General features: G+C 33.4%; 7 protein-coding genes and 1 non-coding gene across 10 annotated transcripts; 4 read left to right on the top strand and 4 right to left on the bottom strand.

Annotated features, from left to right (window-relative positions):
• Window positions 1-1378: 1378 nt before the first annotated feature.
• LOC105650385 (protein PAM71-homolog, chloroplastic) lies at window positions 1379-6574 on the top strand. Its single transcript, XM_012237276.4, has 10 exons — window positions 1379-1701; window positions 2500-2659; window positions 3129-3312; window positions 4031-4078; window positions 4587-4683; window positions 5222-5385; window positions 5609-5674; window positions 5835-5885; window positions 5984-6088; window positions 6206-6574. The coding sequence occupies exons 1-10, from the start codon at window positions 1581-1583 to the stop codon at window positions 6269-6271; spliced, it is 1062 nt and encodes a 353-aa protein (XP_012092666.1). The 5' UTR covers window positions 1379-1580; the 3' UTR covers window positions 6272-6574.
• Window positions 6575-7111: 537 nt separating this feature from the next.
• LOC105650382 (uncharacterized) lies at window positions 7112-8262 on the top strand. Its single transcript, XM_012237273.4, has 4 exons — window positions 7112-7501; window positions 7621-7657; window positions 7733-7854; window positions 7964-8262. Exons 1-4 carry the CDS (start codon window positions 7187-7189, stop codon window positions 8024-8026), a joined length of 537 nt encoding a protein of 178 aa, XP_012092663.1. The 5' UTR covers window positions 7112-7186; the 3' UTR covers window positions 8027-8262.
• On the bottom strand, window positions 8201-11950 carry LOC105650384 (Core-2/I-branching beta-1,6-N-acetylglucosaminyltransferase family protein). The gene is made up of 4 exons (XM_012237275.4): window positions 11186-11950; window positions 10939-11014; window positions 10734-10849; window positions 8201-8967 (listed from the first exon to the last, which is right to left on the bottom strand). Exons 1-4 carry the CDS (start codon window positions 11784-11786, stop codon window positions 8453-8455), a joined length of 1308 nt encoding a protein of 435 aa, XP_012092665.1. The 5' UTR covers window positions 11787-11950; the 3' UTR covers window positions 8201-8452.
• A 144-nt stretch (window positions 11951-12094) lies between these two features.
• On the top strand, window positions 12095-13316 carry LOC105650381 (hydroxyethylthiazole kinase family protein). Its single transcript, XM_012237272.4, has 2 exons — window positions 12095-12673; window positions 12829-13316. Exons 1-2 carry the CDS (start codon window positions 12218-12220, stop codon window positions 13216-13218), a joined length of 846 nt encoding a protein of 281 aa, XP_012092662.1. The 5' UTR covers window positions 12095-12217; the 3' UTR covers window positions 13219-13316.
• Window positions 13317-13963: 647 nt separating this feature from the next.
• Window positions 13964-15272, bottom strand: LOC110011174 (dirigent protein 16). The gene has a single exon (XM_020685764.3). It carries the CDS (start codon window positions 15017-15019, stop codon window positions 14129-14131), a length of 891 nt encoding a protein of 296 aa, XP_020541423.1. The 5' UTR covers window positions 15020-15272; the 3' UTR covers window positions 13964-14128.
• Window positions 15273-15536: 264 nt separating this feature from the next.
• Window positions 15537-19674, bottom strand: LOC105650388 (Serinc-domain containing serine and sphingolipid biosynthesis protein). Of its 3 annotated transcripts, none has more exons than XM_020685762.3 (13): window positions 19530-19674; window positions 18584-18862; window positions 18342-18418; window positions 17960-18119; window positions 17683-17707; window positions 17406-17495; window positions 17079-17250; window positions 16820-16893; window positions 16658-16727; window positions 16501-16572; window positions 16211-16344; window positions 16046-16119; window positions 15537-15882 (listed from the first exon to the last, which is right to left on the bottom strand). In XM_020685762.3, the coding sequence occupies exons 2-13, from the start codon at window positions 18774-18776 to the stop codon at window positions 15806-15808; spliced, it is 1218 nt and encodes a 405-aa protein (XP_020541421.1). In that variant the 5' UTR covers window positions 18777-18862; window positions 19530-19674; the 3' UTR covers window positions 15537-15805. The 3 variants fall into 3 exon arrangements, with proteins under 3 accessions (XP_020541421.1, XP_020541422.1, XP_089579719.1); XM_020685763.3 differs by having other exon boundaries at window positions 18584-18803; window positions 19530-19659; XM_089723593.1 differs by lacking the exons at window positions 15537-15882; window positions 16046-16119 and having other exon boundaries at window positions 16207-16344.
• A 2906-nt stretch (window positions 19675-22580) lies between these two features.
• On the bottom strand, window positions 22581-22652 carry TRNAT-UGU (transfer RNA threonine (anticodon UGU)). Its single transcript has one exon. It is a non-coding gene; the product is annotated as a tRNA-Thr (tRNA).
• A 1366-nt stretch (window positions 22653-24018) lies between these two features.
• On the top strand, window positions 24019-27381 carry PAP23 (purple acid phosphatase 23). The gene is made up of 7 exons (XM_012237271.4): window positions 24019-24517; window positions 24785-24976; window positions 25057-25393; window positions 25561-25778; window positions 25928-26118; window positions 26253-26534; window positions 26995-27381. The coding sequence occupies exons 1-7, from the start codon at window positions 24256-24258 to the stop codon at window positions 27202-27204; spliced, it is 1692 nt and encodes a 563-aa protein (XP_012092661.1). The 5' UTR covers window positions 24019-24255; the 3' UTR covers window positions 27205-27381.
• Window positions 27382-27988: the final 607 nt, after the last annotated feature.

Here is a 27988-nt window from a genome sequence, read left to right as displayed (position 1 = left end):
TTAATTTGCAAGGATATTATAAATGTAAAAACAATTATTAATGCAATAATTTTTTATAATAACCAATTTTCACTATTTCAAAACAAAACTACCAAAACAAAATATAAATATTGTTAAAAAATTACTTAATAAATATAACTTATTGAAAGATCAACGTATATGATCTCTTAACATAAAACTATAAAAATTCAGAAAATGAAAAAAAAAAGGATAAAAATCAACTACAATACTTCATATTTATCTAAATATTTTATAACTAAAGATATTATTTTTTATAATATCTCATTTTTTGTAGGAATTTAATTTTTTTCATATAAAATTGGAAACTTTCATGTATGGAAAGTAGGACTGAAACATATATGTTTAGAAATTGAATTTTCTTAAAAAAGGTAAAGATTATTATGCCAATCAAATTTCACGTCCTAAATTACTTTCTCGGGAGATTCTCTCGATTGTAACTCCCCTTGCATTCCGTTAACTAAAATAAAGCCCATATTTCTATGGATGCGGTACTTAAAATCCTAAGGGCCTTAGGCCCAGATGTTTGGGTTTTGTTTTCCAATCAAGGAATTCGCATTTGGCCCAACCTCCCCTAGATATGGATGTATCTATTATCCAAGTGATTTTTTTTTTTTATTTATTAACTATCTATATACTATAACAAAAGAAAATCAAATATATCTTAAATAAAAAATTTAATTAAGTTAATATTTTTCATATAATATTTTCCTTCACAATAAGTACAAAAGAATTCTAATTCATGTGAAATTGAGATACAATAATATCTAAAAGAAATTCAAGTACGAATTCTCACGTACTACTGGATATTTTTGAATTAATTTAATTAGTAAAATAAATATTTACTTTTTTATTAATTAGGATTCAATTTTCTTAAAAAGTATTTCATAATATCAAGTTCGAGAGCGCTAGAAAAAAAAAACTTAATTTTTTGTAATTTTTTAAAAAATAAATTTTGGTAATTGTAAATTTACGAAACCAATTGAAAAAAAAAAATGATGAGAAATTATATATCAAGTGAAATTACTAACCAATTCTTAGTGTAAGAATCACCCATATACTAATTTTTTTTTTTTAAATGTCTCATATACTAAGTTAATAGGTCATTACTATTATTCTTATTTAATTATCTTTTTAAGTAAATAATCAAAAATACCCTTATTCCTATCATATATCACTGTTTGGTTACTATTAAATTAGTTAAAATTAACTTGATATATAGGTAAATCTAATCCTCAACGGACAACGATGACGAGACATTCATGCAAAGGACATTTAGATTGAAGGAAACGTCGTCGTTTTAAGATGATCCTCCCATTTTATCTCCATTACACACGTGGCGTCCCGCAACTACTCCCTGCAAGGAAAATTTTTAGCATAAAAAAAATTCTCGCGTCTCTCTAAGCAACAACAACTTCACTTACAGTGATAACACCGGAATTTCACCATTCAATCCGAAGAACAAAATCCATTTGATTTCTGAGCTTAAAATGAATCGGGAACGCATTTTCTGTTTCTGAGAAACTAGAAAAGGAAAAGGGGAGGAAACAGAAGAAAACACTATGCAGGGGCTTAATCTTCAAAGTACACCATCCATTTCGAGAGAGAAGCCTCCCTTATTGGGTTTGGTTGACTCATTGCCATGTTTTGCTAGCATATCTAGAAAACCCGTTTCTCCTTCAAGTAAGTTCTCTGTTAATTTATCTTATATCATTTATATTTGTTCTTTTTCCAGTTTTTCTTTCATTTGAAGGTTTAGGAGCTGAATTTATTTTCAGAACTGAGAGAAGACTCTATTGAACTTTAATTGAATTACAGTCATGCATGATTCGATCTTTTAGAGTGTCTGACTTGGAATTTTAGTTCTGGTGCTTTTAAGTTCTTTTGTTTAATGAAGCTTTACGAATACATGGGGAATTCGACCATCTGGATTGGGGACTTATGTGCCTGCAAAACTTGCTGGCCCAGCTTGAATTAAATTACTGTTAGAGCTGGAAATATCAATTTATTTCATATGCTGGTGGGTTCGTTAAGAATGGTGGATTGTTGTTGCTGCTGAATTTCTGGTATTTGCTGGAATTAAAGGAGTGGATAGATGATGATTAAAGCTAAAGGCGTAGCAGCTAAACGAGTAGCATTTAAATAATAGAATATTTAGTTGTGGTTTTTAGGTTATTATTTGTTAAGTTTACGAGAAGATACTAAATGTCGAAGGGACATTTTTTTGTTATATTAGCGAAGTAGTTATCCAGCACAAGCAATGATCATTAATATGATTAGTGTCAAGCAAATTGAGTCTAATATTGCATTGTGCTGTATCTGAATTTAGTTTAGTTGATCACCTGTTCAGGCGCTAGGCCATTTCTCAAAAATATACCAAAAAATTTGCATTTTGTTTAATTAAGTTTAGATACATTATCATAATGCCTATTGCCGGCTGCAATGAGTAAGCGGGTAATGTGTTTTCTATCCCTTTTACAGTAAGGTACAGAGAGATCTCAAGGTTGAAGTCTTCTTTTGGTGAACTAAGGCTGCAAGCAACAAATGTTAGCATTGGATCTGGAGCCTATGAAAGTGGGGAAGAGCAAGACAACCAGAAAAGTTTTGTTAGCGGACCATCCAGTGACAGCTCATCAGAGATGTGAGTGATTTGAAATGATAATCTATTAATACTAGATGGGAGTAAATATTGGTGTGTTCAAAGCTTTTAGATGCATTGTTGCTGCTCCCACGTATGCTACCTTGAATATTATTTTTTAATGTACAACAAGTCATACTTGAATGGAAGAAGTAATGAATAAGCACATTTATTTTTATTCCAAATTTACATTTCAGCCTCCGCTATTTCTTCTCCTTGAAAATATGGCATTACTGTCAAAAGTTATTTTTCTTTTCTCAAAAAAACAAACCCTCACAAATTAAGATAGATTGTTCAATATGCAACAAAGTATTCCTTTGATTTCAAAAGCCAAACTTGTTTTTATGGTCAAACTATGCTTAAAAATGAACAGCCTCTATTGAATTTTCTTTTACATTGGATTATGTCACGCATTATCTAATCAGTGTATTTTCTAATTTGGCCTCATTAAAATTTCTTTCATGATTTTCAGTGTGAAACCTCCCAGCAAACTTCCTTATCCTTTGTCTATAGCTATTGTGCTATTTGGATGTGCTTTAGTATTTTCACTGATTGCCTTTGTGAAAGGTGGCCCATCATCAATTGTTGCAGCTTTTGCAAAGTCAGGATTAACTGCTGCATTCATGTTAATATTTGTTTCTGAAATTGGGGACAAGGTAATCGGCTTACAATTTACAAATTTGTGTTTTTTCCATCCAAGTAGCATGTGGTTTAACTTCTGTAAGACTTTGTTTGGCAATGCACTTCTTTCGTTTATTATCTCTTTTTGTTTATTGAGGTTTGAAAAGAGTAGCTGTGAGGTTTGAACATCTCGAGACTTATCTATTATATGATTATAGAATCTGATCTAATAGACTTTATCCATATCTGAAATTAATTTGACTTCCCTGGTATTCCAACATTTAAGGGACCATTTACAATTGTATTTGCTTTCATTAGAGAACATGAAGGCAATTTTGTGAAGCCTGCATATTATGTTTTGAAAAATAAGGAAAAATATTTTGGGTTGGAGGAAGTCAGCTGCAATGACTGGTGGAAGAGAACAAATGACAATGAAATGCATACTTTGAACAGCTTCTAGCAGTATTCTGAAACCTTGTGAATGAGCATAACATTAAAGCTGGTAAATTACAATAGTTTTTAGGTTGCCATGACAGAGATCTGGAACAAATCAACTGCTCAGAAGAAAGATGATCACTTGAATTCTTGGTGGAAGTAAATATTATTTTGTTTGCACACATTTTCATAATGATGGAAAGTTATTAAAACATTGTGTTAGAGCTGGTTATCATACTTGCTTTGAGTGCTTAACCTTTTTTTTTTACTTCATAATATGCTGAGCCTGAAAACCTTTTTCTTTCATATATTGACCAGACATTTTTTATTGCTGCACTATTGGCCATGCAATATAAGAAAGGATTGGTATGTTCCCTTCTGATCTATCTTCCTCATTTTCTCATTCCGTCTGCTTAATTGGTTGCTCATGATATTTATTTACTATATTGTTCTCTACCCCACATCTTTTTAATTAGATTTCTTCAATGAGGCCACACGTATGTAGTTTTCTATCATACTAGCAAAAAAAATGCTGAAATCTATGAAAGTCTATTAGCTTACTCCACAAGTAGAAACCAAAAAAATGATAGACCAGTAAGTGGGTAATCATTAGCCTTGCTTTCCGTTGCCAAATATTAGTGGTACCATTCCCTCAAATCTCATAAATTATGACTGGAGTGGAGAACTTGTTTGTTGCAAGGCTAGTGAGGACGTTCATGTAGAATCTGAATGCAAAACATTTAAAGTCCTTGAGAATAGATTTGAAGTTTACTTGGTGGTCTTATTCATAATCCTCCTTTTTTTATGGACTTAATTGTTATGTCGATACTCTGGGGACTAAATTGTTTTCACTATGCATTAAATCTTTGACAAGGTTCTTCTTGGATCAATGGGTGCACTTTCACTCATGACAATCTTGTCAGTCGTAATTGGGCGCATATTTCACTCAGTTCCTGCTCAGTTCCAAACAAGTAAGTTATAGTTCCTGCCTTCTCTCATCATGACCAAAGTTGCTCATATGCTTTATAGTGATTTCAATGGGATACACCGCAGACCCCTATATGCTTCATATAATATTCCTGGCAGGCTACTGTGTTGTTGATAGTGTGAATTGCTTGAAAGATGTGTGAAGATCATTGATCTCAACCGAGTCCATAAAATTTTATATTTTTATCATGCAAGTTCAGGCTCATGAATCCTTTTCTTCCCGTGTTTAGTGAAAAAAAATCTGCTGGCAACAAACTGTTCAAAATTCTATGATTGCCGTGATTTTTATAGCTGGAAAGCAGTAGCGGTAGTAAAATGAAACATGTCCCTCTGTCAATGAAACAATTTAGATGGTTCATGTTTATGATTTGATATTGATCTATAAAGTCAGATGATTTATAAGTCTGGATACATGTTTTTGAGGTCATGATGATCTTCCTGACCAGATGGGAAAATGGGCAATAGTCATATAGTTCATACTGAATTCTTGATTTTTCTCTAATATTCTTGTTTTGTGAACAGCCCTTCCAATTGGAGAATATGCAGCAGTAACTCTCTTGATGTTCTTTGGGATCAAGTCAATAAAAGATGCGTGGGATCTTCCATCAAACAAAGTTAAAAGTGGTGACCAGAGCAGCCCCGAACTTGATGAATATGCTGAAGCTGAAGAACTTGTGAAAGAGAAGGTAATTCTCTGACTTGCATGCTCTTTTTCAAGGATTTATATGGAAGTGAATTTTATTTTTCCGAGTTCTAATACTTTATGTATCAGTTACTGGATAATGACACATACAGGCATGGCATACTTGTGTGCAATGATTTTGTCAGATTTTACTTTGTGCCATCTTTACTTTTTGTATGCATATTTCTAAAATATCATAATGCCTTATAATTTCTTTATGCTCTCAGGTCTCAAAAAGGCTCACAAATCCATTTGAGATTGTCTGGAAGTCTTTTAGTCTCGTGTTCTTCGCTGTAAGTTGTCGTGTTTTTGAGAAAAAATTGTCTCAAATTTAAAGAACAATGTCTCTTTCTTCTTCTTCTTCTTCTTCTTTGAGACCAAGTTGATACTATTTACAACCAACAAGCAGTTTCACTGTTAAATAGTCAACATTAAAGTTATAATTGCTTGCAGGAATGGGGAGATCGCTCAATGCTTGCAACAATTGCTCTTGGTGCTGCACAGGTTCAACTTCATAAAATTTTGATTATACATACCACAATTTTATTCTCTTGCCGAAACATTCTTCAAAATCAAATTTCACGTTTTTACCTTTTTAACAGTCTCCATGGGGCGTCGCAACTGGAGCCATTGCTGGACACCTGGTTGCAACATCTATCGCTATTCTGGGAGGAGCTTTTCTTGCCAAATACATTTCAGAAAAAGCGGTAACAGCCATGTCTTTGTTGTCCTTTTTTTTAATATATTTTTTTTTTTGTCACTCCTATAGGCATCACAGCTTACTTGCCATTTCCCATCCAACTCACTCCACATTGTTCAATCAGGTTGGCTACTTGGGCGGCGTTCTGTTTCTTGTTTTTGCTGTTGCCACATTTTTTGGAGTCTTCTAATAAATCCATCGCAAGTTTAGAGAGAGAGAGATAGAGAGAGAGTATAGTGCCACCGAAGCACTGCACCTGAGACTATCGGATTTCATTGGTTAGTAGAGAACAAAGTAGACAGAAAGTAGCATGAGATACATCATGGATATAGCCGTTACAGATACTTCATAAAGTCCTCAAGTTAGCATCACTGTAAGCTATTTTGTATTGAACTATTTGTAGGATTATTATCTTAGATAAAATTTTGGTGGAGAGATGGCTATGTACATGCTAAAATTCTCAAATGCTGAAATAAACAAGGTCTTGGTGTTATTCTGTGACTTTTGAAACAATAACATATACTCTTGAAGATACTTAATAATTAACTCCTGAAAACACACACAATGGATGGACTGAGCTTCAATGCTCTATCTTTTTCATTAATAGCAATTGTCCGTTAATAGTACGCGAAGCCGTTTGTTTTCTGAACGACATCAAAGCTGTGAGTCGGAGCAAGGCTTTTTGCGTGTCGTCTCATAAAATCCATACGGACTTCAGACGACATCGTAACCTTGGTTAAATTGACGTGGAACGACAACGTTTCAAGTAGACGATGACTTGGATTAAAACGACCGTGTCTAATAAGTAAGAGACAATTGGCTTACCGCGTATAAAGGTCGACGACATATCAATATAGCACAAATGGGGTGTAACAATTGTACAAAAGGCATACCAGAGGAAGGAAATGTCGTCGTTTATTGTGATAAAACTTTCCAGCATTTTTTCTCGTAACTGGGTTGTAAACGACATACCCAAATTCGCACAATTCTCCTTATCCACTTGGGATGGCGTAGGAATATCCACGTTCCAGTTCCCTTAAAAATAACAATAAATTTTTAGCAAGTGAGCTAGGGATCAGAGAAGCTTGAGTTGAGACCAAGAAAAATGTCAAGAGAGCTATTGTTTCTCCATGGCCACCATTATCAAATATCAAGAAAACCAGCTCTGCTTCTCTGTACTCGCAATTTCAATGTCTTACCCTCCAAATTCCAATCCCAGCTACCAAAGGAGCATCCAGCTAGGTCGATGAAGAGGGCATCATTGGAACTTTTGAGACCAAATACAACCAGTAATGGAAAATCATCATCACTAACAATAGCAGCAATAGCTGGTAGAGAAGGAGGAGGACGAGTGCCTTCGCCACCACTAGATTTAACAGAAGACAATGTTAGACAGGTCTTAGCTGATGCTAGAGAAGAGGCAAGTAGTACTCTTTCTTTGATGCTTGTTTTTGCTTTAGTTACTGATTCAATTGTTTATTGATCAAAGATTTCTCAGTTTCGAAGTTTAAATTTGAAAAATGGTGTGTATTTCTGCAGTTTGGACAGCTTTTTGACACTGAAGTTGGCATAACAGGTGACTTTCCTTTAAGGTATATTTGCACCAGGAATTATTAAGTGCATCCAATGTATCTCAAATAATGAAATATAGGAGAAGCTGATCTTGCTGAATTGGATGGACCATTTGTGAAGATCAGTCTCAAAGGTAGGTTTTGGCACAAACGTTCCACAGTTCTTGCAAGACTTGCCAATTATTTGAAGCAAAGAATCCCTGTAAGTTTTTTCGTTGCTGTGGAAATGAAAATGGTAGGGTAAAGCTTTCATTTTTTTAAAAAAATTTATTAGTGATGCCATTTGATTCCTTTCATCTTTTGCCTATCAGGAAATTTTGGAGGTAGATATAGAAAATGAGAAACAATTAGACGATAGCCCTGAAAATTTTTGAGCCAATCGGTTTCTTCACCAGACATTACTAGTGTTCTTTGAGTTCTTCAATTGTATTTGACACTTCATTGATGAGAATGTAAGAAAAGCCAAGGTCAACCTCAGGAATGTTGTGTAAAATCATTTTTTCTTGAACAAAGTCTTTCTTATCATACTTCTATATGTATATGTAACATATTAGCAAATCTGAGACTTCCAATGCAAATATCATTTAATAACATTTTTTTTTCAGTGGAACATTAGAGTCACCTCTGGTTTTCAATTTCACTTTACAAATAATCTCGAGTTCCAACTGTCTATTTCAATGAGCTATGAATATTACTGTTGCCAAAATAATCAGATTGAATATAGCTTTATACAAAATTTTTGAACAGCAGGACCTCCTTTCAGTGTCCTCCGTTTATATATTTTTGAGTGAGAGACCAGATCATTCGACTATACATTGGTGAGACCGAAATGCACCTTTTGACAGCAATTCAACGATCCGTTTTTCAAGTCTTGCTGCTCCTTGACCAGGCCTTAGAACATAAGCATCACCCCAAACTGAACATGTCCCATTCTCGGGATCACCCAAGCACCAGCCACCAGGAACAACTTGTCCGGGATTTCGTCCCAAAATTTCCTGGTCAATGCGTTCCAGCACTGGATCATCATGTTGAAATTGACTGGCAAAGGCAGCTCCGCTCTGAATCATAGCATCAAACTCTCTAATATTGAGTGTATGATTTGCCTGCTTAGAAGTCTTCTCAAAGGCTACATATTCTAAGTTATTGTTTATGATAGTCCTGTTGAACTGATGAGAATTACATAGGACAGTAGGGAAGTAGTTGGTTAGGGATGAACGTGTATTTGAAAAATACATCAGTAGGGTCCTAGGAAGGTTGTCCGTACCCAGGATGCAGTGCTCCATAAAATTACGACTTAAAATGGACAAACGAGAACCTGAATTGAAAAGGAACAAAAAGAAATTCTCATATTAGCTTGGCAATTTTTCTTTTTTATTTTGTCTCATACGCAAAGACATTGAAATTAAAGAGAGTTCATATAGAGAAAGAATATATAAATAAACATATTTAATATGCACAATGTCTACCAAGGATGATCAAATGTATTGTGAGCCTGAATTAGTCGAGAATGCCAACATGACAACAATCAGTGCTTAGCAGCAGAATTATGGTCCTCAAGTCAACAACATTTAGTTGCAAGTACAAGACAACGAACATTGTGTTTTATTTGGAACAGAAAAGGTATGGGTGCTAGCAGAGGTTATTCAACTTCAGAAGTGTTCTCCAGCTCACAAAGTAATGGATCCCATATGGTGGGTTCCTCTATTCATGTGGAGAAGGTTTAAGGGCAGGGGTAATGAGACTCCATTAAATAGTTAAAACCAATGCAGTGTCATTGCATGAACTGCAGTAAAAGCAGGTTTTATGATGTGGCACTCCCTCAAATGAAGTGTGAGTACCAAAATATTGAATACCCTGATGCGTTTCTTATTAAGTGGCAGGCTAAACGTGAATGTGATCATATTGAGAAAAATTCAGAAGCTTTCTAAACTGTCATGGTAATCAGAGATTCCGGGATATTCATATCTTCTTTCAGTATTCAGCTTGCTGCTCCAGGTTCAAGGTCTCTAGGCTCTCTCCATCCACACCACTCTCACTAACTTTTTCTATTCTCTCTGTCTTCTTTGATTTATTTGTGTTCCATCCACAAGAATCACAAAAGCCTTTATATTTTATAGGAGGTCAGACAGCACCTTTCAAAAATGTCTAAGTTTTATCTCCAGGAAATCATCAATCTAAAACAACCAGTTAAAACAGCCACTGCAGTTAAAAAGTCCAGAAACTGGATTATGTTCCCAACAATACTCAATTTCAGAAGGTCTATTAAATCAATTCTTAATTGATAGCAACAGTACAACCGACAATGTTTTGCAGAAAAATCAGCCTCCTTTGGTTTTTTGTCCATCTCCAAGTACTGCTAGTTCAACCTAAAGTAACTAGACTTTGGTCGCATAAATCTCAGCATACCAACAGGTTTTAAGAAAATTTCTAGCTCTTCTAAGCATCACTGCTCTTGCTGCTGCTACATATGTGAATAAGCAAAGGACTTGGTCTTCTCAAATTCAATTATACTCTACCAATCTTTGTATTGGCATTCCACTAGCTCTGCTGCCATAGATCATCGCTCCCAGTTGAATTTTAGAGCACTGATGATAATAAGGATGCATTGACAAAATTGCTCACTTTTTGCTTTGTTTAGCTCCACAAAAAGCAACATAGGATGAATTGCAACTGTAATGTTAATTTCTGATGATCCAAATTCAATTATTCTGCTGCCACACACTAGTTAAAAGTGATTCCTTCCTAACTCAACCTAAAACTAGCATATAACTGCTTGATGAATTAATCCTATCAACCCTTACCCCTACACAAATTGATGAACCACATTCTCAATCACTTACTTTCTGGTTTATTTCACACATTGAACAATAGTTATATTGATCAGGAAATGTATGTTAACCAATATTTGCACTTTGGTCTGTAATTCAGTACTACAACCATGGCTATTTCCCACCAGTTTAAAATGTACTAGACCCACTTGAATTTAAACTCATCAATATCAAATTGCATCAGTCTAAGAAACCACAGTATGGAAGAATCAACTGGAAATAATTTTTGAAACAATATAAAAAGAAAACACACCTGTAAATATCCTGAAAGCATTTGGTAACTCTCGCTTTTGAGAAGCATAAAACATGTCAGTTCTATCTGAAAGATAAAGCCCAGGATCAACAATTATAGGCTTCATTTTCCTAGACCTGTAGCACCAAAACAATTATATAACTAGCAATCCTAAAACAAAATAAACCAAATTTCCAAAAGAAAATTAAAAATTCAGTTGTCTTACTCTCTCCAGCCAAGGTAACTCGTGTGATTCAAAAAATTGAAATCCTTTGGTAAATAGGAGAAAATGTGAAGCAGATCTGCAAAACCCACCCAACAAAAAACAAAAAATTAGAAATTTAATGAAAAAACCAATAAAAGAAATGCAGAACGCATGACACCAGAATAATTAAAAATTCAAAATCCACGAAAACAAATCTAGAACTGACAATCACAATGTAATTATAAAACAAAGCAGTGAAAAAGCTTACCATCTTGTGTAATAAGTGGGTAATCGCCAGCACTAAGATTAACAAACCAATCCCAATTCTTTGACAATCTCAACAATATAGCAGCGCCATGTAAAGTAGCTGAAATCGTAGATGACCCTTTTGGGTAGGCGAAATCAGCTTTCCCTATCACATTCACATTCTTTGCAGCTCTAAAAATAGGCACCGACTGGACTGTGATAGCTAATCGCTCACGATCAGCCTGCGAGGCAAAGCGGTCTAGGTGGAGAAGATACTGGTTTTTCGGGTGGTAAGCCGCATACAAGAGTCTGAGGATTCGATTCGAGTCGCCCTTGGATCCAGAAATCAGGTAAGCGATGGAAGGGGAAGGATCAGAAGGGATTTTGTTAAAAGTGGGTTGGCGGGTTGGGAAGAGATATGGGTCGGGCCGAGTGTGCACATTGGAATGTAAAGAGGAGGTGGAGGAGGAAGAAAGAGAGAGGATGAAGAGGAGTGAGAAAAGAGCGGTGGCGAGAATGATTGAAAGTGTCGTTTTGGTGCTGTCTTTTGTGTTGGTTATGAAGGAGGTAATGGTGGTTATGGTGGGAAGTGGCTGTGATAGCAATTGTTGTGGCATTTGCATTTCTTTTTTTGGGATTAATCGCTTCGTTCAAGGGGTTGATGTTCTGCTAGGATGCTTTTCATCGATGTTTTCGGTTTTTGTTGTTATTGTCTTCTCCTCACAGTGTCTTTCTCTGTCTCTTTGCTTTGTTCTCTCGGGTTTCTTGCCCATTACAGATCCCTGTCCTTGAGTGGATAAATGTAATGGGCCTTCTATATGGGCTTTGGGCTTTATAGCTTTACCTTTTCTATGTGGCCTTTTCTTGTTGCCATTCAAACGAGGTAAACGACAACTCTTTGGTTGAGCAATAATCAAAACATATCTTGTCGTTTACTGCCCAGTGATCCACACTCGCTACACTATCTGTAAAACTCAACCACCAAGGAGGCAAGGCCAGAAAAGGTATACGCGGGAACTTTACGAGCTAGAGAGAAGGAGAGGGAGCGTCAACGATGGAACTGGAAGCGAAACGCAACCACGATCCAGACTTAAACGACTGGGCTTCAATAGCATGGACCATACTCTGCAATCTCCGTGACCAATCGCCGCTTGTACAGTGCATCACCAACTATGTTTCCATGGATTTGATGGCCAACACTCTTCTGTCCGCCGGTGCATCGCCGGCTATGATCCATTCCATTGAAGAAATCCCTGACTTCACTCCTCACGTTCGCGCTCTCTGCATCAACGTTGGCACTCTCTCCCCTAACTGGCTACCGGCCATGAAAGCTGCCGCGGAGTTGATCACTAAGTCGGGGAAGCCTTGGGTTCTTGACCCTGTTGCTGCCGGAGCTTCCGGTTTCCGGTTGAAGGCTTGTTTGGAGCTTGTGGGTTTGAAGCCTAATGTTATTAGAGGAAATGCGTCAGAGATTATTGCTCTATCTAAGGCTTCTCTTGGCGTCACTAAGGTATTACTGTTAGATGTTTGATATTTGTCCTGAGTAAAGGTAGCAACTTTTTAATCGGTAATCATAAAGGTAGCAGCTTTTTTGCTAATTTTCTCACAGTTTGAACTGGGATTCTAATATTCTTTTCAATCTCATGATTGTGTTCTACTTTCAAGGGTGTAGACAGTTCCCACGAGTCAATTGATGCGATAGATGCGGCAAAGTCTTTGGCTCAAGCAAGTGGTGCCATAGTTGCAGTTTCAGGTGCTGTTGATATAGTCACAGATGGAAATAGAGTTGTTGGCGCTCATAATGGGGTACCTATGATGCAGAAAATTACAGCAACCGGATGTGCAGTGACTGCCCTGATTGCAGCTTTTGTTGCCGTTGAACCATCAAATGCTTTGGAAGCAACTGCTTCAGCGTTGTCAATTTTTGGTATTGCTGGTGAACTGGGAATGGACATAGCCAAAGGTCCAGCTTCTTTGCGGACGCATTTGATCGACTCCCTTCATGGGCTTGATCAAGCTGCTGTGTTTTCGCGCATAAAGATTACCCTCCTGTAATTTTGACCTGGTAATGCAATAGAAGCTAGTGATAAGATACTAAATGTCGTAAATATTTTTGGTTGGGGCATCCTAATGCTATGTCAACAATTAAATCATGCATTTGACCAGTGTATAGTGATCAGCAATTGTCGTGGTATATTGCTTATCTATCCTAATAACCAAATGATCTATTTGGTAAAATTGTGCTCATTCACTGAGTTGGACTGTGATTTGAGCAATCCATACCATTTTGACATGCATTTTAACACACGCTTTCTGCTTTAATATTTAGGATTTAGCAGCACTACGCAGTTTATATGCGTAGTGTCTGCTTTATTTCTTTTGACTTCTCTAACGTAGCTACCTAAACGAGGACTGTAGTTGCACTGCTATAGGCAGTGGGATTGGCTGCTGTCTTTCTCCTGCTTCAGTGCCTTTCCACTAATGTAGCTGTTTAGCTAAATATAAAAGTTTCCTTCATTACAATTAAATCTCGTAAGCTTGTCTCTCCTGTGAATGAATTATATCTTAGATCTGCTTACTTGGAGATACCAGAGGCAAGTTTTATTTCTTTGAGGTTTGCAAATTTTTTTTTTTTTTTTTTTTTTGTCATAAATCTCATGATATCAATCAATGATTGCACTCTGAGATTGCAATTAATTATGATTTCAGATCCAGACTTGCCAACATATTTGCTATTTTTTCTTGTTTCTTGAAATCCTTTTGTTTTCTGGCTACACAGAAGTGTCCATTTATGATATGATATTCTTTTAGAGAAATCAAAAAGTCGAGGGATCGATTGATATATTGCATCACAGTTCTAATACATCTGGCAGCACAAACAGATACATTAATAAAAAGAAATTGCAAACCTTGACCACATTAAAACTTTCACACAAACAATTCCACATTCAATCAAGTAACATTCCTAGTATTTTAGATGGACAATTATCCTCAATAATATTTCTATACCATCGATGGTATGCTGGCCAGATGGAATGAGTCCTCGCAGTTCGGCAACTCCGACAGCATTCTTAAACTTGCCTGTTCCTCCAGTTACAGATAAATGTGACATTGCACTTCCAATCTTGTATATACCATAGAAGTTGAGGCTGTCCCCGAATTCTCCTCCTTCAAAGATGGCTGTAAATGCCATCATCTGTGTGCTTCCATCTGCAGAACTAGCCACGTAAACTCCTTGAGCTTTTCCCAGTTGCTGTGAACCAAGCTCGGGGCTAGTGGTCAAAATGTCATCAATGACAGTGATTGTTCCAAAACCTAGACCCAAACCATCCGGTCCCAGTTGGGTTTGAACTTGACCGTTGTTCTGACCATTAGGATTCCCTGCAAAAGTTGTACCAGCCAGACCAGTTCCTAGTGGAATACCATTGTTACCGTTAACAGTTGGAAGAGCACCATTAGCATTGGGGATTGCTACTGAATCATCTGGGATTTTAAATCCTACCGGCTTCGCAAAGGGTACTTGGCCACTATATATGTTTCCTAGCAGGCCAGTTACCGGTCTCACCGTGGGGTTACCGCCTCCAAGAATGTCATGCATGTACAGCTCAAGAACATGCTCTCCACCAACCGGGGCAGGGTCAATAGCTGCCACATATATTGCTATGTGTACAGAAGCTATCAACACTGCAATGAAAAAAGACGGCGACGGCAGCTTGAACATCCTGTGATTTTCGTATTTGGGTGTTCTTGGGAGATTTGTAACAGTTGGGATATGAATTATTAGGTATTGGGATGAGCATGCAAGTGGCTGTGCACCTTTCTCTTTAAATAGAAAGCCATATGAAAGAATAAACATGGAGTGGGTGTGAGGCTTCGAAGGTGGTGAAGTTGTTGGAGTTGCATTAGTTATGGAAAGTTCAAATCATTCTGTTTTAGGTTTATCACCCCCCTTGATTCTTCATTCTTCTAACTTGTTATATATAATATACAGAAGTGGAGTCTGATGTAGGATTCATTTTCCCAAAATTGTTAAATTGGACCAATCATCTTAACTGTAATAATTTCAAATTCTCATTAATTAATTTAGTTTTGGGTTGAAGGACTTTGGGGCCACAAGGAACCTCTTTAGAGTTTTTCTCTCCAATTCTATTTTCTTGGGGTTGGTAATAAAGATAATCCATTGTTAAACAAGTATTAATTGTTAATGCTCCTAAGCATAGACTTGCATTAGATAATTGTTCATAGATTCAATCAAAATTGCTGAAAAATACTTTAACGTTAGCCCTTAGTCATACCAACATACGACAAGGTATAATATATTCAATTTACTAAAGAATAATATATTCAATTTACTTTAGTTTCGCAATTCTTGCTCATATACAATGTTGGACAAATATAAATGTTTTTGAATTCCATTAGTTCTCCCTTACCCGATAAAGAGAAAAGAAAAGGTAAAAGAAAATAGCGTAATTCTGAAAATTTCAAATGAGAATTCTGAAAAAAATTGTCAAAAACAAAATTACCAAGAATATATTTCTATATTACCATTACCAAATTCCATAAGAAAATGGTTCAAGCTTTGTGGTCATCAGTTAAAAGTGGTGAAGAAAGACTAATAATATAAAAAAGGAAAATGAGATATTCATGTATTTGCTGCATTGGATTCCTCCAGATCCATGACTTTGGGCTGTCTCACTACTGGGGAAATCAATTTCCATACTGCATATGTTTAGATTTGACAAGTGAAAAAGTTATTCAAAGAAAATGAAGAATAAAAAACAAAAAAAAAATAATTATTTTTAGCCACTAATTCTCTGAAAAATCTGGATTATCTTCGCTCTTTCAATCCATGGAAAAACTTCATATAGAGAGATCCACTTACAATATATAGAGGCTGCAAACCACTCATTCACAATTTTCACCCATGTACTTGTCCAGCCAACATCAATTCTCCACCTTACACATCACAAGATAAGTGCAGTAATTCAATGTTTAAAAAGACAACTACTTTAAGTAACTGGAGAAAAACAGGAATCTGGGTCCTTACTTTCTTGCTGAGTTGTTTAGATTCCAACTGATAAATAACATTGCAAAGTACATGGCTCCCAAGGCAAATACCAGATGGAAAAACCCGTAGTCATAAGGGATGTCATCCTCCTGTTTAACTTTATCTTTCCGGAACTGAAAAATAAAAAGTAGAAGTCAAATTTTTCTCTGCTACTGTTTGGCGCTGAGAATGAAAGGAAAAGATAAAATTTTGACTTGTTATTGTGTCAAATGCACATTAAAATGCAATATATTGATGGCTTATAATTTAATAGGGGATGTTAATTTTACCTGAAATGATTTTGAATCAATTCCTGTGGAGAAGGTAGCCATGACTATGGCACATATTGCTATCAGGAAGCCCTGGAAGCAAGCAACGAGAAATGATTAATGATTTTCTACAAACTAAGGGAAAAATGAAGGGAAATTAGAAAAGATCAAGTCTTACAAGTATACTGGTCCAATCACTGTTTTCATCAGTTAGATTTTGCTTGTTGCATTTATCATTTGCAGGTTCACTGAAAACCATAAGGTAAAACCAGAAAAAGCTAATGAGAAAGTTCCAGGGCTTCAAAAATGAGTTGATATATATGACTACAGATTTCCTAACCTTCTTATAGCAGACCAACAAAGGAAGACAATATATGAAGCCATAATCCCTGAAGATAAAAGACCTCTATTAACCTGGATCAAGTGCCAACACCATGTTAGTTACATTTACAAATTACTGATAAAAAGAACATCCTAACTAAGGCATTTGATGCCAGAACATGAAAGAATGAAGCATTTACACAGTAAACTTTAGATTTTGTTGAAAATTAATTTAAAACATATGATAAAACTCCAACAAAATACAAGGAATAGCGTACCTTTGAATGTAAAGATATAGCCATCATCACTGTAAGCAGAATAGCAGTCCATGTAATAAAGAATATGTTGAGAGAACATTTGAGATTATGTCCATATAACAAATACATTGCGATGATTCCACATAGAGAAGCAATGTAAAAAATTGTTGATGTGAACAATCCAAAGGAGCAACTGGAAAAAAAAAAAAAAAAAAAAAAAAAAAAAAAAAAAAAAAAAAAAAAAAAAAAAAGAAGTGAAGCAATGTATATGGTAAATGCTTTACATGTATGATTATAGATTTCTGCTTGCAATGTTACAAAGGTTTTGTTATGAATAAGAACTAATACCTTTCTTTCACCAGCTTATCAGGCATCCAGTAGTTATTCCACCATCTGATGAACTCAATTACACTTACAAGTTGGAGGACAAGAAAGATCCTATTATGGAGAAACACAAAAGTTATATTACTTGTAGTGCAATGAAATTTTGAATTCCAAAATTCAAATTTGAGATTCAAGATTTTTAGCAATGTCATTCCCATTTTAAAGCAAGAATCACATAACAAAACAAGTAAATCACTGTGTATGTTAGACAGAAGCCATAAATAAAAGATTCAAAAATTACCCAGCACCAATACGAGCAATTTCGCCTGCAAAAAAAAAAAAAAAAGCGAAGGACTTGTTCAAGATAATGTCTTATGTAATGTACCGGTAGCACTTGAATTTGAAGATACACATGTAAAGTTTAATATTAGCAGTCCCACCATTTTAATTTCATGGTTTTCTGATAAAGTTCCAAATATAAATGCTCTATAAAGACAATTTAAAATTTCGAGCATTCCTCTATTTTCTCAAATAAGAAATTATGTCCATATACCTATCAGAACAAGAAGAAGCCATACCGTATATTTGAATGTACTTTGAAGGGAAGAAAAATGGAATTGCCATTGACAGAATCAATAGGAAAAACTTTAATGTCCACCATTCTGAATGCCAACTGCTGCGAGCTTCATATAATTTTTTTGATTTTATTGTTGTGACAAACATAAGAAAGAAAAATATCTGAATGCATTGTTAAGGGTACGTAGTAAGATAACAGATTCTGAAAGAGATTAAAATATATCAATGTAGAGGACAAACTGATTTTTCCATTAGAATTCCCTCTAACTCTAGACTTCATACACGAGTTTTGTATTTAGACCCATATTTTAAACACTAAGACCCACAAAAAGGGCTAAATTTCAGTAAAAAAAAAGTTAAGCATTGATGCATTAAAAAAGATACAAAGCATCCTAAACTCACACGGAGAACTCCCAAAGTATGACAACAATCTTGTCCCTCAACTCCACAAGCTTTTATATCTGCAAAAGAAATTTAAACTGATTTATTTTGCACATACATAGATATACATCAAAAATACAATCTTCATTTGTAAATATATATATATATATATATATATATATATATATATATATATAAAGAAACAACAAGAACAATTAGGTGTGCTTATGGAACTTGGGACTCACAATTGAAATAAGCTATAACCTTTTGCCCATAATCACGAATAAACCAAGCTTTAAGGTTCATGATCAAGAAGATGAAGCCATTTATAAAGCGAGCTCGCAGCGATTTCCTCTTCTCTTGTGAGTAATGAGTGCTGCTTGTCCTTATATCTAGTGCTCTTGCTTCAATTGATTGGACTTGCACTCGCTGATCCATTCTGCAACTTCAACAGATACTGTGTACCTGTTAACTAATTGCTTGTTCAGTAAATTTCAAGACTCCTTTATGCCAAATTGATAGTGCTGCTTAAAAAATAAAAAAAAAAAAAAAAAAATCAGAGAGAGGGAGAGAGAGAGAGAAGGAACATTCAAATTTCTGTTAAATTACACTAAAAGCAGATTTCCCTTTTAATTTGACAAAATTGCTGCATTTAAAAACCTACTATTAGTATACCTTCGCAGACTAGCAACTGAAATCTTCACTAAAAATATTTGGTAAAAGTGAAATTTTATAGCTTTTATTAAATTCTTTATTTTTGTTTCCCAGAAGTCAGGAACATGTTCCAAATTAGACATGCACTTCCATTTTCAAAACAGACTTTAAAATTTTGATAAATATGTAGAAATCATGCAGATTTTCTGTAAAGTGAGAATTGAACTTCTACTGGGCTCAAGCTATATTTCTAAACAGAAACAATGCATGTTAAAAGAACAAACAGATTCAGCCCCCAAAAGAAGGCATTTGTCTAATTATACGGGAAATGATTAATATAACAGTTTGTTCGAGCAGATTACCAATTTTCTTGAACATTAATGTCCTAAACGGCTAAAATACTACCACTGAACAAAAAAGACAGCTAACCATGACGATTCTGTAACAATGGCAATAAAAAAATATGCAAAAAAGAAAGAAAGCATGACAAGTAAATCAAAAGCTAGAAGAGTAACATTATTGCAAAGGAATTCTAACCTTTTCTTGGTTTCTGAAGGACTTAAGCAAGTGAAGTTCCTTCATCGATCTTTATACAGTTACAAGAGAAAGAACCCATAAAACGAATGAAAACCAAAGAAGAACAAGAAATGGAAAAGTAGAACAGCTTTTACAAATGGTTGTATTATAGTTAATTAATTGCGTCTTGGGCTTATAGCCGTTGGATCTTTGAGTACTTAGTTTGCTTATGTCCATTTTCAAACATCACAGAGAAAAGAAGAGATTTTGTTTGTTATAATAATATTAGTTCCCTTATTAATTACTAACATTTCCAATGGTTAGATACCTTGTAAAGAAAAAAAGTATGATATTTGGATTATATATGTGACTTGGGAGATATCCAATTTCTGTAATCAAGAAAGCTTCAATTCTCATTAATAACAGATTTTTATCTATGAGTTGTTTATATCCATCTAATTATATTGTCATTTTCGTTTTAAAGTTTGTGACTGTCTCTATGCTCTATTTTCAGAATTTTCGACTTTGTAAAGATGATTCGCTAATCTCGAAAACACCTTATCATTTGAGCTACTTTTCGATATTTAATTGTATTTTGTTATCAAGAATTGATGAGTTGCATCAAGGCATCAAACTTAGAAGGCATATTTCATGTTACTTGAGTAAATTAATCAGTAATAAATTTCTTCATCTCCAAACCTTTTCTCCTTGTACTTTTTGACTTTTTGTATATGCGGAGGAGCGCCTTGAATGTCACTCAATGTCATTAGGTTTCTTTTAACAGTGGCATTGCCCTTCATAAGAAAACACTAGGAAGATGGTAATCTTGTATTAATACTTTAGACAAAAAATTAAAAATTATGTTCACAAACTTTTCGAAATTAAAACTTCCTCCTATATATTTCATGCATATTTTTAAAAATATAATTATTCCGTCTTCAAAATTTAAAATGGATATTTTTACGCAATTTAGAGAGAATTACATTCACGTTGATAACGTATAAGCTCCAAAATAGAAATAAATAAATGGGCATAGAAAAAAGCATTGAAGAGAAAGCGATTGAACAAGAAATATATGATTATTTGATGATCCAAACAACAGTAGTTGGTATAATTTATAAGCAAAAATGAAAGAGAAGGAGCATTTTGATTAGTTGATTAAGAATTGGACAAACAAGGCAAAGACAAAGATATTAGGCCCATCTGTTTGACAATTAGGCATTTTAATTTCCATTTCCGTTCTAGTTTCTAGAGCCTAGCTGGAGGGCGTGTGGGGCCCAAATCTTAATACACTCTTGCAAGGTATTTTAGCGACCGTTGGGTGGCGCAAGGCGGTGCTCCAGACGAAACTATTTAAATAACATTTTTGTGTGAAGTTTGAATTTTTACAGTTTACTCCCTTTATTTACATAGTAGTACAAATGAGTCTAGCCCAACTAGATGTTGTCAATAAAGCCCATTTCATCATAGCCCTATCCAATTCTAATAAAGTTGATTTTTTTTTTCTTTTTTCTTTTTTTTTTTAAATTTGCAAAATGTATGTCCCCGTGACCATGAAGAATAGAAAGAACTGCCTTCAAGCTCAACTTATTCAATGCTAAAAAACAAAGGAAAACAAAAAGAATAACTAATACATTGAAAATAACTTCCATATGCTTTACTCATTCCAAATATATCGAAGATAACTTCAATCCAAACATATTGATAAGTTTATTTTCACATGAAATTCATTCATTTTCAGATGATATAATCACAATAATAGTATTATTTGCAATTATTGAAATATTAAATAATATATTTTATGCTATTAAAAAAATATTTTTATACATGTATAATATGATTATAGTCCTCCAAACAGTATGGATCTTATGCTTTTTTTTAATTTTTAATTTATGTGATAGAATTATTTTTTGCACTATAATAAAAATTACTTGTATTTTATTTAAAATAGAATTAATTACTTTAAACAATGCATGTATTTAAACTTCCATTTTATAAGTATTGACAATAAGAATATAATTTATTCAAGTTTAAGTATTTACAATAAAAATATAATTTACTCAATTCTAACACGATACTTCACTCTAAAATAAAATGTGTATATATATTCAAATATCCAATTGGCGCATAAATAATTCTCAGTTTTTTCCAAAAAAATAAAACTTTTGTTGTGTATACAACTAATATAAACAATTCATTTTAAGTTAATATTAAAAACACACCACTAATATATATTTTAAACACACCCAATATTAAATCCATTAGCCAAATTTCTAGTTTAATGTAATTGGATAACCTTTAATCTGATTTATATCAAGCAAATTTGTGCTATATTTATTTATTTAATTTTTTTTGCCTTGCCCAGTATAGGAATTTTTTTCACATTTCTTACATAGAGATTTGGAATTTGAGATTTTATACAAAAATGAAAACTTTTCTTGAAATCAAGAGAAAAAATAAAAATAATAGCTTTCTAGTTATTTTCTAACTGTTTATCTTTGTCAAAAAGACAGATATCACCCTATCATTACTCTTTGTAAAATTTCCTCACAGCTGAAAATTGGAAATAAAAAACTTACACATATTGTTTTGGGTGATCTCCTATTAAGTTAAACCCACTTTTTTCATTATTCTTTATATATTCATACTAATTTTTTTGTAATTATTAATTTTACTCCAATATCTCAATATAGATACATATGGTAAACCATTTTCAATTTATAATCAATATGGGTAAATATAACATGAAACAGAAATTATTTGCATTACAATATTTACATTTTGATAATATATATTCATATCATGCTAATATTGATATATAATTAGTTTCTCATGTGATTTATGGGAGAAAATTATATCATGCAAATGTTAATAAAAGGTAATAAAAATTTGTCATAAGTTTTTTATGAAAAGAAAATCTAATAAAAGAATACTCTGGTGATTTGATAAGGAGAATAAACACGATTAGAGAAACTTTTTAATTTATTTTGTATGAAGACCTATGAATATGATTATTAACCAAGTTTTTTTTAGATAGAACATACAATCTTACAAATAAAAAATATTTAAAAATGCCCCCACGCAGGATCGAACTACGGACCTTCAGTTTACAAGACTGACGCTCTACCACTGAGCTATAGGGGCGTTGATGAAATCTTTTCCTACATTTATATTATTCTATATTTTATTTACTGAAAGAATTTATAGGTTATGTGAGAATTAATAATTAATTCAATTTATTTGATTTTTTATCTTTATTTTAATGCAATCAATCGTAGATCAAGATATAAGTTATGATGATATTTGTGTAATCAATTAAAATTTCTGCCTAATTTGTACAATATTAAAGTGAAAAGGACATGACTTTTATTATTTTAAAATCATTTATTTTCTTAAAATTTTATAAATTTTTCAATCAAATCAAAAAACTTTCAATTTAACTAAATTACTCATCATTTCATTTAATTAATTACTCCAATTTGACACGAAAATTAGGAAAGAGAAAAGTTTATTTTTTCATTAATCTAAGACTAAAATTAAAAGAAAAGAAAGAGGAAAGTTATGAAATGGATTTTAGGAAATCTTAAACAATATGTATTCACTCGGATGATGAAAAATTTAATTAATATCCTTTATTATTTCAAAGAGTGAGACTATTTTGGGTAAAAGAATTTTTTTAAAAAACAAGTGACCAATGAAAATTAAAAAATAAAAAATTAATAGAAAATCAATATATATATATAAAGCAAGCATTTTTTTTCCCTAGAAAGTTGACATATAGCATATTCATTTGTCATTTTAATTTGACATATGTCATATTTCTCCAATTAAGCTCCACTTGGCATGGTTTGATTTGATTATTTAATGTATTAATGAATTAGTTTAGTTTGATTTAGCTTGAATTTATTTAGAATTAGTGTTTTTGATTTGGTTTGGTTTGATTTTTCAATGTTTTAATGTATTGGTTCGGTTTGAATTTATTTTGAGTTAGTATTTTTGATTTGGTTTGATTTTATTATTTAATGTATTAATATATTATTTTGGTTTGATTTTATTTTGAATTAGTATTTTTGATTTGGTGTTATTTAATGTATTAATGGCTTTAAGTAATTATTATTAATAATTATTAATTTTTAAAAAATGATAAAGTTTAATATCAATTTAAAGAACTAAAATAAATTAAAAAAACTAAATCAATCACCCACAATTCGTAATATTTTCTTTTCTTTTTTTTTTAACTTTTTTTGTTACTTGCTAATATTAACAATAAATGTTTAAAATATAAAATTTCTATATTCTAAATGCTTCTATAGTGCCATAAATTAAAAATTTTAATATTCTAGTAAAATAATAGAAAATGGATTGTTTTATAAAATAAATACAAATTATTTTTTCAAATATAATTTATTTTCTAAATATTTGTATCTTTGTCAAATTCACCTGAAAAACTAGACAGCAGCACAAATTATTGGTAACATGGTTTCTTTCTTTATCGTAAAAAGCAAGGACTTATCCGGTGGCGCACTTTGATGACGTTTTATCTGTTTAGCTCCTAGATTTAACTTCGCCTTCCTTTTTGTTTTTAAAGCTCCTAGATTTGACCTCCAACCGAACAGCTATCAGCATATTCCACACTTCCATAAGCGTTAACCATGTATCCTGATCAAATCAAAACATGGTCAATATAATCTCCCAATAATTTCAACATCACCAAGAAATTAACAGGTGCCAGATAGCACAATCCCAGATGAATCACTTCACATTATGGATACATATATTCATTTTCTTCACAATAGCACAGGTAGAGCTTGGTATGAGTCAGGTACCAACAACTCTTGAAGGCCCATTTAAGCCAGTTACACACATATTTGATTCTTCATTGCGTAGAGGCAGTGATGACTTGCCAATGGACCATCCACGTCTTAAGAAGAATGTCACTGGAAATTTTCCAGAGCAGATAGCTCTGGCTATCTCTTCACCAACTTCAATGTGGGTTTCTTGGGTCACCGGTACTTACCTTTACTGTTTCTTACCATATTTTGATCTTTTGTTGCAGAGATAGCTTGGCTTTGTTGAATTCTTGATTCTTTAAGAAGTCTTTTATTGTGTTTTCTTTACTATTTCTTGATTCTTGGTTTTCTTAATTTGTGGAATCTTGAATTGGATTAATTTTATTGATTTTCTTTACTATTTCTTAATTCTTGATTGTGTTATTACATTTGATGAGGAGTGTTTTGTCTGGATTCCTTAATTGGATTTTGTTTTGGTTGGTTCAGGAGATGCCCAGATTGGTTCTAATGTAATTCCTCTTGATCCTGCTTCCGTGGCTAGTGAAGTTTGGTATGGGAAGGAAAGTGGAAATTATACAGGGAAACAAGAGGGGAATTCAACTATTTATAGTCAATTATACCCATTTGAGGGACTAATGAATTACACTTCAGGCATCATTCATCATGTCAGAATTGATGGTAAAGAAATCTCTTTCCTTGGTAGTTTTTGTTGATGACCAAATTAAGTAATTACATAATCACTAGTTAATTTCTCGCAGGTCTTGAACCTGGGACAAAATATTATTACAAATGTGGAGATAGCTCTATTCCAGCTATGAGTGAAGAGCTTGTCTTCCAAACTTTACCAGCATCTAGCCCATATTCGTATCCTCCTCGAATAGCTGTAATTGGAGATTTGGGTCTCACAAGTAATTCATCAACAACTATAGATCATCTAGTTATGAATGATCCTTCATTGATTTTAATGGTTGGAGACTTAACTTACGCAAATCAATATCGTACTACTGGTGGCAAAGGAGCTCCATGTTTTTCATGTGCATTCCCTGATGCTCCTATCAGAGAGACATACCAGCCGCGTTGGGATGGCTGGGGAAGGTAATCTTTTTTGAATTCTGATAAGAATTATAACATATGTGTTGTGGAAAAAGTGGCGAATGAAGATCTTGATATCTATACATTAATTAATTGTATTATATGATGAATGTTTTAATCCATATGTGAGTACCTGATGATGGCATAGTTAATATAATTGGAATCATCAGATTCATGGAGCCACTGATATCAAGAGTTCCTATGATGGTCATAGAAGGGAACCATGAGATCGAACCTCAAGTCGCTGGGATAACTTTCGAATCATATTTGACCAGGTTTGCAGTTCCATCAGAAGAATCTGACTCCAATAGTAACTTCTACTACTCTTTCGATGCTGGTGGTATACATTTTATCTTGTTGGGAGCATACGTTGATTATAACACTACTGGTAATAAGAATTTCCTTTTCTTCATAACTAATTAATAAAATTTCTCAGTACCAATATAATTCTATCATCTATATATACGTATATATATATGATTTTCTGACACTTGAAGTGCCTTTTCAACTAGTAAGTTCCATTGATCTCATTTCTAGGTTCTCAGTACGCTTGGTTACAGAAAGACTTAAATCAAGTAGACCGCACGAAGACCCCTTGGTTGGTAGCTGCTTGGCATCCACCTTGGTATAATAGTTATGCTTCTCACTATCAGGAATTTGAATGTATGAGGCAGGAAATGGAAGCACTCCTCTATCAATATCGTGTTGACATTGTTTTTTCTGGTCATGTAAGTTGCTACATCCACTCAATCTAAACATGAATCATATGGAAGAGCACAGGCTATATAAATAAAAAGAAACCATACCTTATGCCTAATTTTTCTGTATGTATCATGTGAAACAAGAATCATATGCTTTTCAGGTTCACGCTTATGAGCGAATGAATAGAGTCTATAATTATACATTGGATCCATGTGGTCCAGTTTACGTAATTGTTGGAGATGGTGGAAATATCGAGCAAGTCGATGTTGATCACGCAGATGACCATGGAAAATGTCCTTCAGCTGGAGATAACATACCTGAATTTGGAGGGGTATGCCATATTAATTTTTCTTCTGGTCCTGCTAAGGGCAAGTTTTGTTGGGACAAGCAACCTGAATGGAGTGCATTTAGAGAAAGCAGCTTTGGGCATGGCATTCTCGAGGTATATCATTTAGACATACATTCTTAACCTAAAATGTTATCATTCCTTACAGCAATTAAAATCTAGAAGTTCAATCAATCAACTTTAACTCAATGGTAGTTTCTATAGCTATCTGGTTATGAGTTTGAACTCTATTCGAAGCTAAATTAACCAAAAGAAGCTATCTGGTTATGAGTTTGAACTCTATTCAAAGCTAAATTAACCAAAAGAAATCCACAAGTGTTCAGTTTTCTCCTCTATCTGCAAGTTTTGGTTCATGGAAATAGCCTCTCTACAAAGTAAAGGGAACGCTGCGTACATCAACCTTTTCAGAGCCCACATACGTGGAATGTTTTGTACACTGAGTCACCCTGTCTGCTGAGTTTTTGTTAGAGTGAATTCTTTCTTTGTTAATCATAAGTCCATTTTCTTACGTATGTCTAGAGATGGTTTAAAAAAAAAAAAAATTATCCTGATGCAGGTCGTGAATTCTACATATGCATTGTGGACTTGGCATAGAAATCAGGATATATACAATAACGATAGTCATGGCGATCAAATCTATATTGTGCGGCAACCTGAACTGTGCCTTCAGCAGTGGAGGCGGAGCCGTTTGGAGACAAATAATAGTGGTCATGGCCCTACTTCCATAAGCTCCCCACTAAAATTTCAAAATGGTCTCTCAAAATAAATCTTATTCCTGAGTTTTTTTTTTTTTTTTTTGACATTAATCTTATTCCTAAGTTTGGTATATGAAATTTTATATAATGTATGTGAAAAATTATATAATTAATTTATTTAAAAGTTGTAAGAAATTAATTATCAATAACATTGAAATTTATATGTTGATTTTAGTTGCTTTTTATTATATTGTTTTTGTTAATTAACTCAATTATTTTCTTATCAATTTAACATCTTAATAAAAAAATGGATTCTAAGGTATTTACTATTTTTTCAAGGAATGAGATATTTCTTATTGAAATTATTAAGTCGTAGTTTTTCTAATTAAATTTGAAAATTTCTTAATAAAGGAATTAGGAGATGTATATACATAGTAAGCTATATTTAGATTTATAGAAATTTATTAAACGCAAACATATATTCTGAAAACATATGAGATTATAGACACGGTCCAGACAAATATTTTTCTATTGGCTCCACCCCTTCTCCAATGGATCTGTTCCCAGGAGTACCCTAAATAATGAACCTATATTATTTCTAACTTTTTTTTTTCATAATTAGATTTTTGTTACATTTAAAATTTTACTTTCCTCGATCATATAATAAACACATATATTTTAAGCTAATAGCTATACAGTTAATTCAATTTGACTTATTTCTTTCTATCATGCCAATTGTCATAATAGAATTGTGAAAAATAAAATTGATATTAGGTTTTTTTTTATCACCAATTCATATTTTATTTTATTAAATTATAAAATCAGGAAAAAACTTATCAAATCCAATATAATAAA

The sequence above is a fragment of the Jatropha curcas genome, chromosome 7 (genome assembly GCF_041381405.1).
Source record: "Jatropha curcas cultivar XTBG-Jc1 chromosome 7, XTBG_Jcur_1.0, whole genome shotgun sequence".
Lineage (NCBI taxonomy): Eukaryota > Viridiplantae > Streptophyta > Magnoliopsida > Malpighiales > Euphorbiaceae > Jatropha > Jatropha curcas.
The sequence above is the reverse complement of the archived record's forward strand: the minus strand, read 5'-3'. Positions and strand labels throughout refer to the sequence as shown.

Excerpts from the sequence above, each read along its gene's own strand:
- LOC105650382 (XM_012237273.4), top strand. The coding sequence starts at position 7,187 with ATGTCAAGAGAGCTATTGTTTCTCCATGGCCACCATTATCAAATATCA. Across the intron at positions 7,658-7,732 it reads CACTGAAGTTGGCATAACAG|GAGAAGCTGATCTTGCTGAA; the intron begins GTGACTTTCCTT and ends AATGAAATATAG. Across the intron at positions 7,855-7,963 it reads ATTTGAAGCAAAGAATCCCT|GAAATTTTGGAGGTAGATAT; the intron begins GTAAGTTTTTTC and ends TTTGCCTATCAG.
- LOC105650385 (XM_012237276.4), top strand. The coding sequence starts at position 1,581 with ATGCAGGGGCTTAATCTTCAAAGTACACCATCCATTTCGAGAGAGAAG. Across the intron at positions 1,702-2,499 it reads AAAACCCGTTTCTCCTTCAA|TAAGGTACAGAGAGATCTCA; the intron begins GTAAGTTCTCTG and ends TCCCTTTTACAG. Across the intron at positions 2,660-3,128 it reads AGTGACAGCTCATCAGAGAT|TGTGAAACCTCCCAGCAAAC; the intron begins GTGAGTGATTTG and ends CATGATTTTCAG.
- LOC105650381 (XM_012237272.4), top strand. The coding sequence starts at position 12,218 with ATGGAACTGGAAGCGAAACGCAACCACGATCCAGACTTAAACGACTGG. Across the intron at positions 12,674-12,828 it reads CTTCTCTTGGCGTCACTAAG|GGTGTAGACAGTTCCCACGA; the intron begins GTATTACTGTTA and ends TCTACTTTCAAG.
- LOC105650384 (XM_012237275.4), bottom strand. The coding sequence starts at position 11,786 with ATGCAAATGCCACAACAATTGCTATCACAGCCACTTCCCACCATAACC. Across the intron at positions 11,015-11,185 it reads CCCACTTATTACACAAGATG|ATCTGCTTCACATTTTCTCC; the intron begins GTAAGCTTTTTC and ends TGGGTTTTGCAG. Across the intron at positions 10,850-10,938 it reads AGTTACCTTGGCTGGAGAGA|GTCTAGGAAAATGAAGCCTA; the intron begins GTAAGACAACTG and ends TTGGTGCTACAG.
- LOC110011174 (XM_020685764.3), bottom strand. The coding sequence starts at position 15,019 with ATGTTTATTCTTTCATATGGCTTTCTATTTAAAGAGAAAGGTGCACAG.
- PAP23 (XM_012237271.4), top strand. The coding sequence starts at position 24,256 with ATGAATCACTTCACATTATGGATACATATATTCATTTTCTTCACAATA. Across the intron at positions 24,977-25,056 it reads TCATCATGTCAGAATTGATG|GTCTTGAACCTGGGACAAAA; the intron begins GTAAAGAAATCT and ends AATTTCTCGCAG. Across the intron at positions 26,119-26,252 it reads ACATTGTTTTTTCTGGTCAT|GTTCACGCTTATGAGCGAAT; the intron begins GTAAGTTGCTAC and ends TATGCTTTTCAG.
- LOC105650388 (XM_020685762.3), bottom strand. The coding sequence starts at position 18,776 with ATGGATCAGCGAGTGCAAGTCCAATCAATTGAAGCAAGAGCACTAGAT. Across the intron at positions 18,419-18,583 it reads GGTTATAGCTTATTTCAATT|ATATAAAAGCTTGTGGAGTT; the intron begins GTGAGTCCCAAG and ends TTTCTTTTGCAG. Across the intron at positions 17,251-17,405 it reads GATAAGCTGGTGAAAGAAAG|TTGCTCCTTTGGATTGTTCA; the intron begins GTATTAGTTCTT and ends TTTTTTTTCCAG.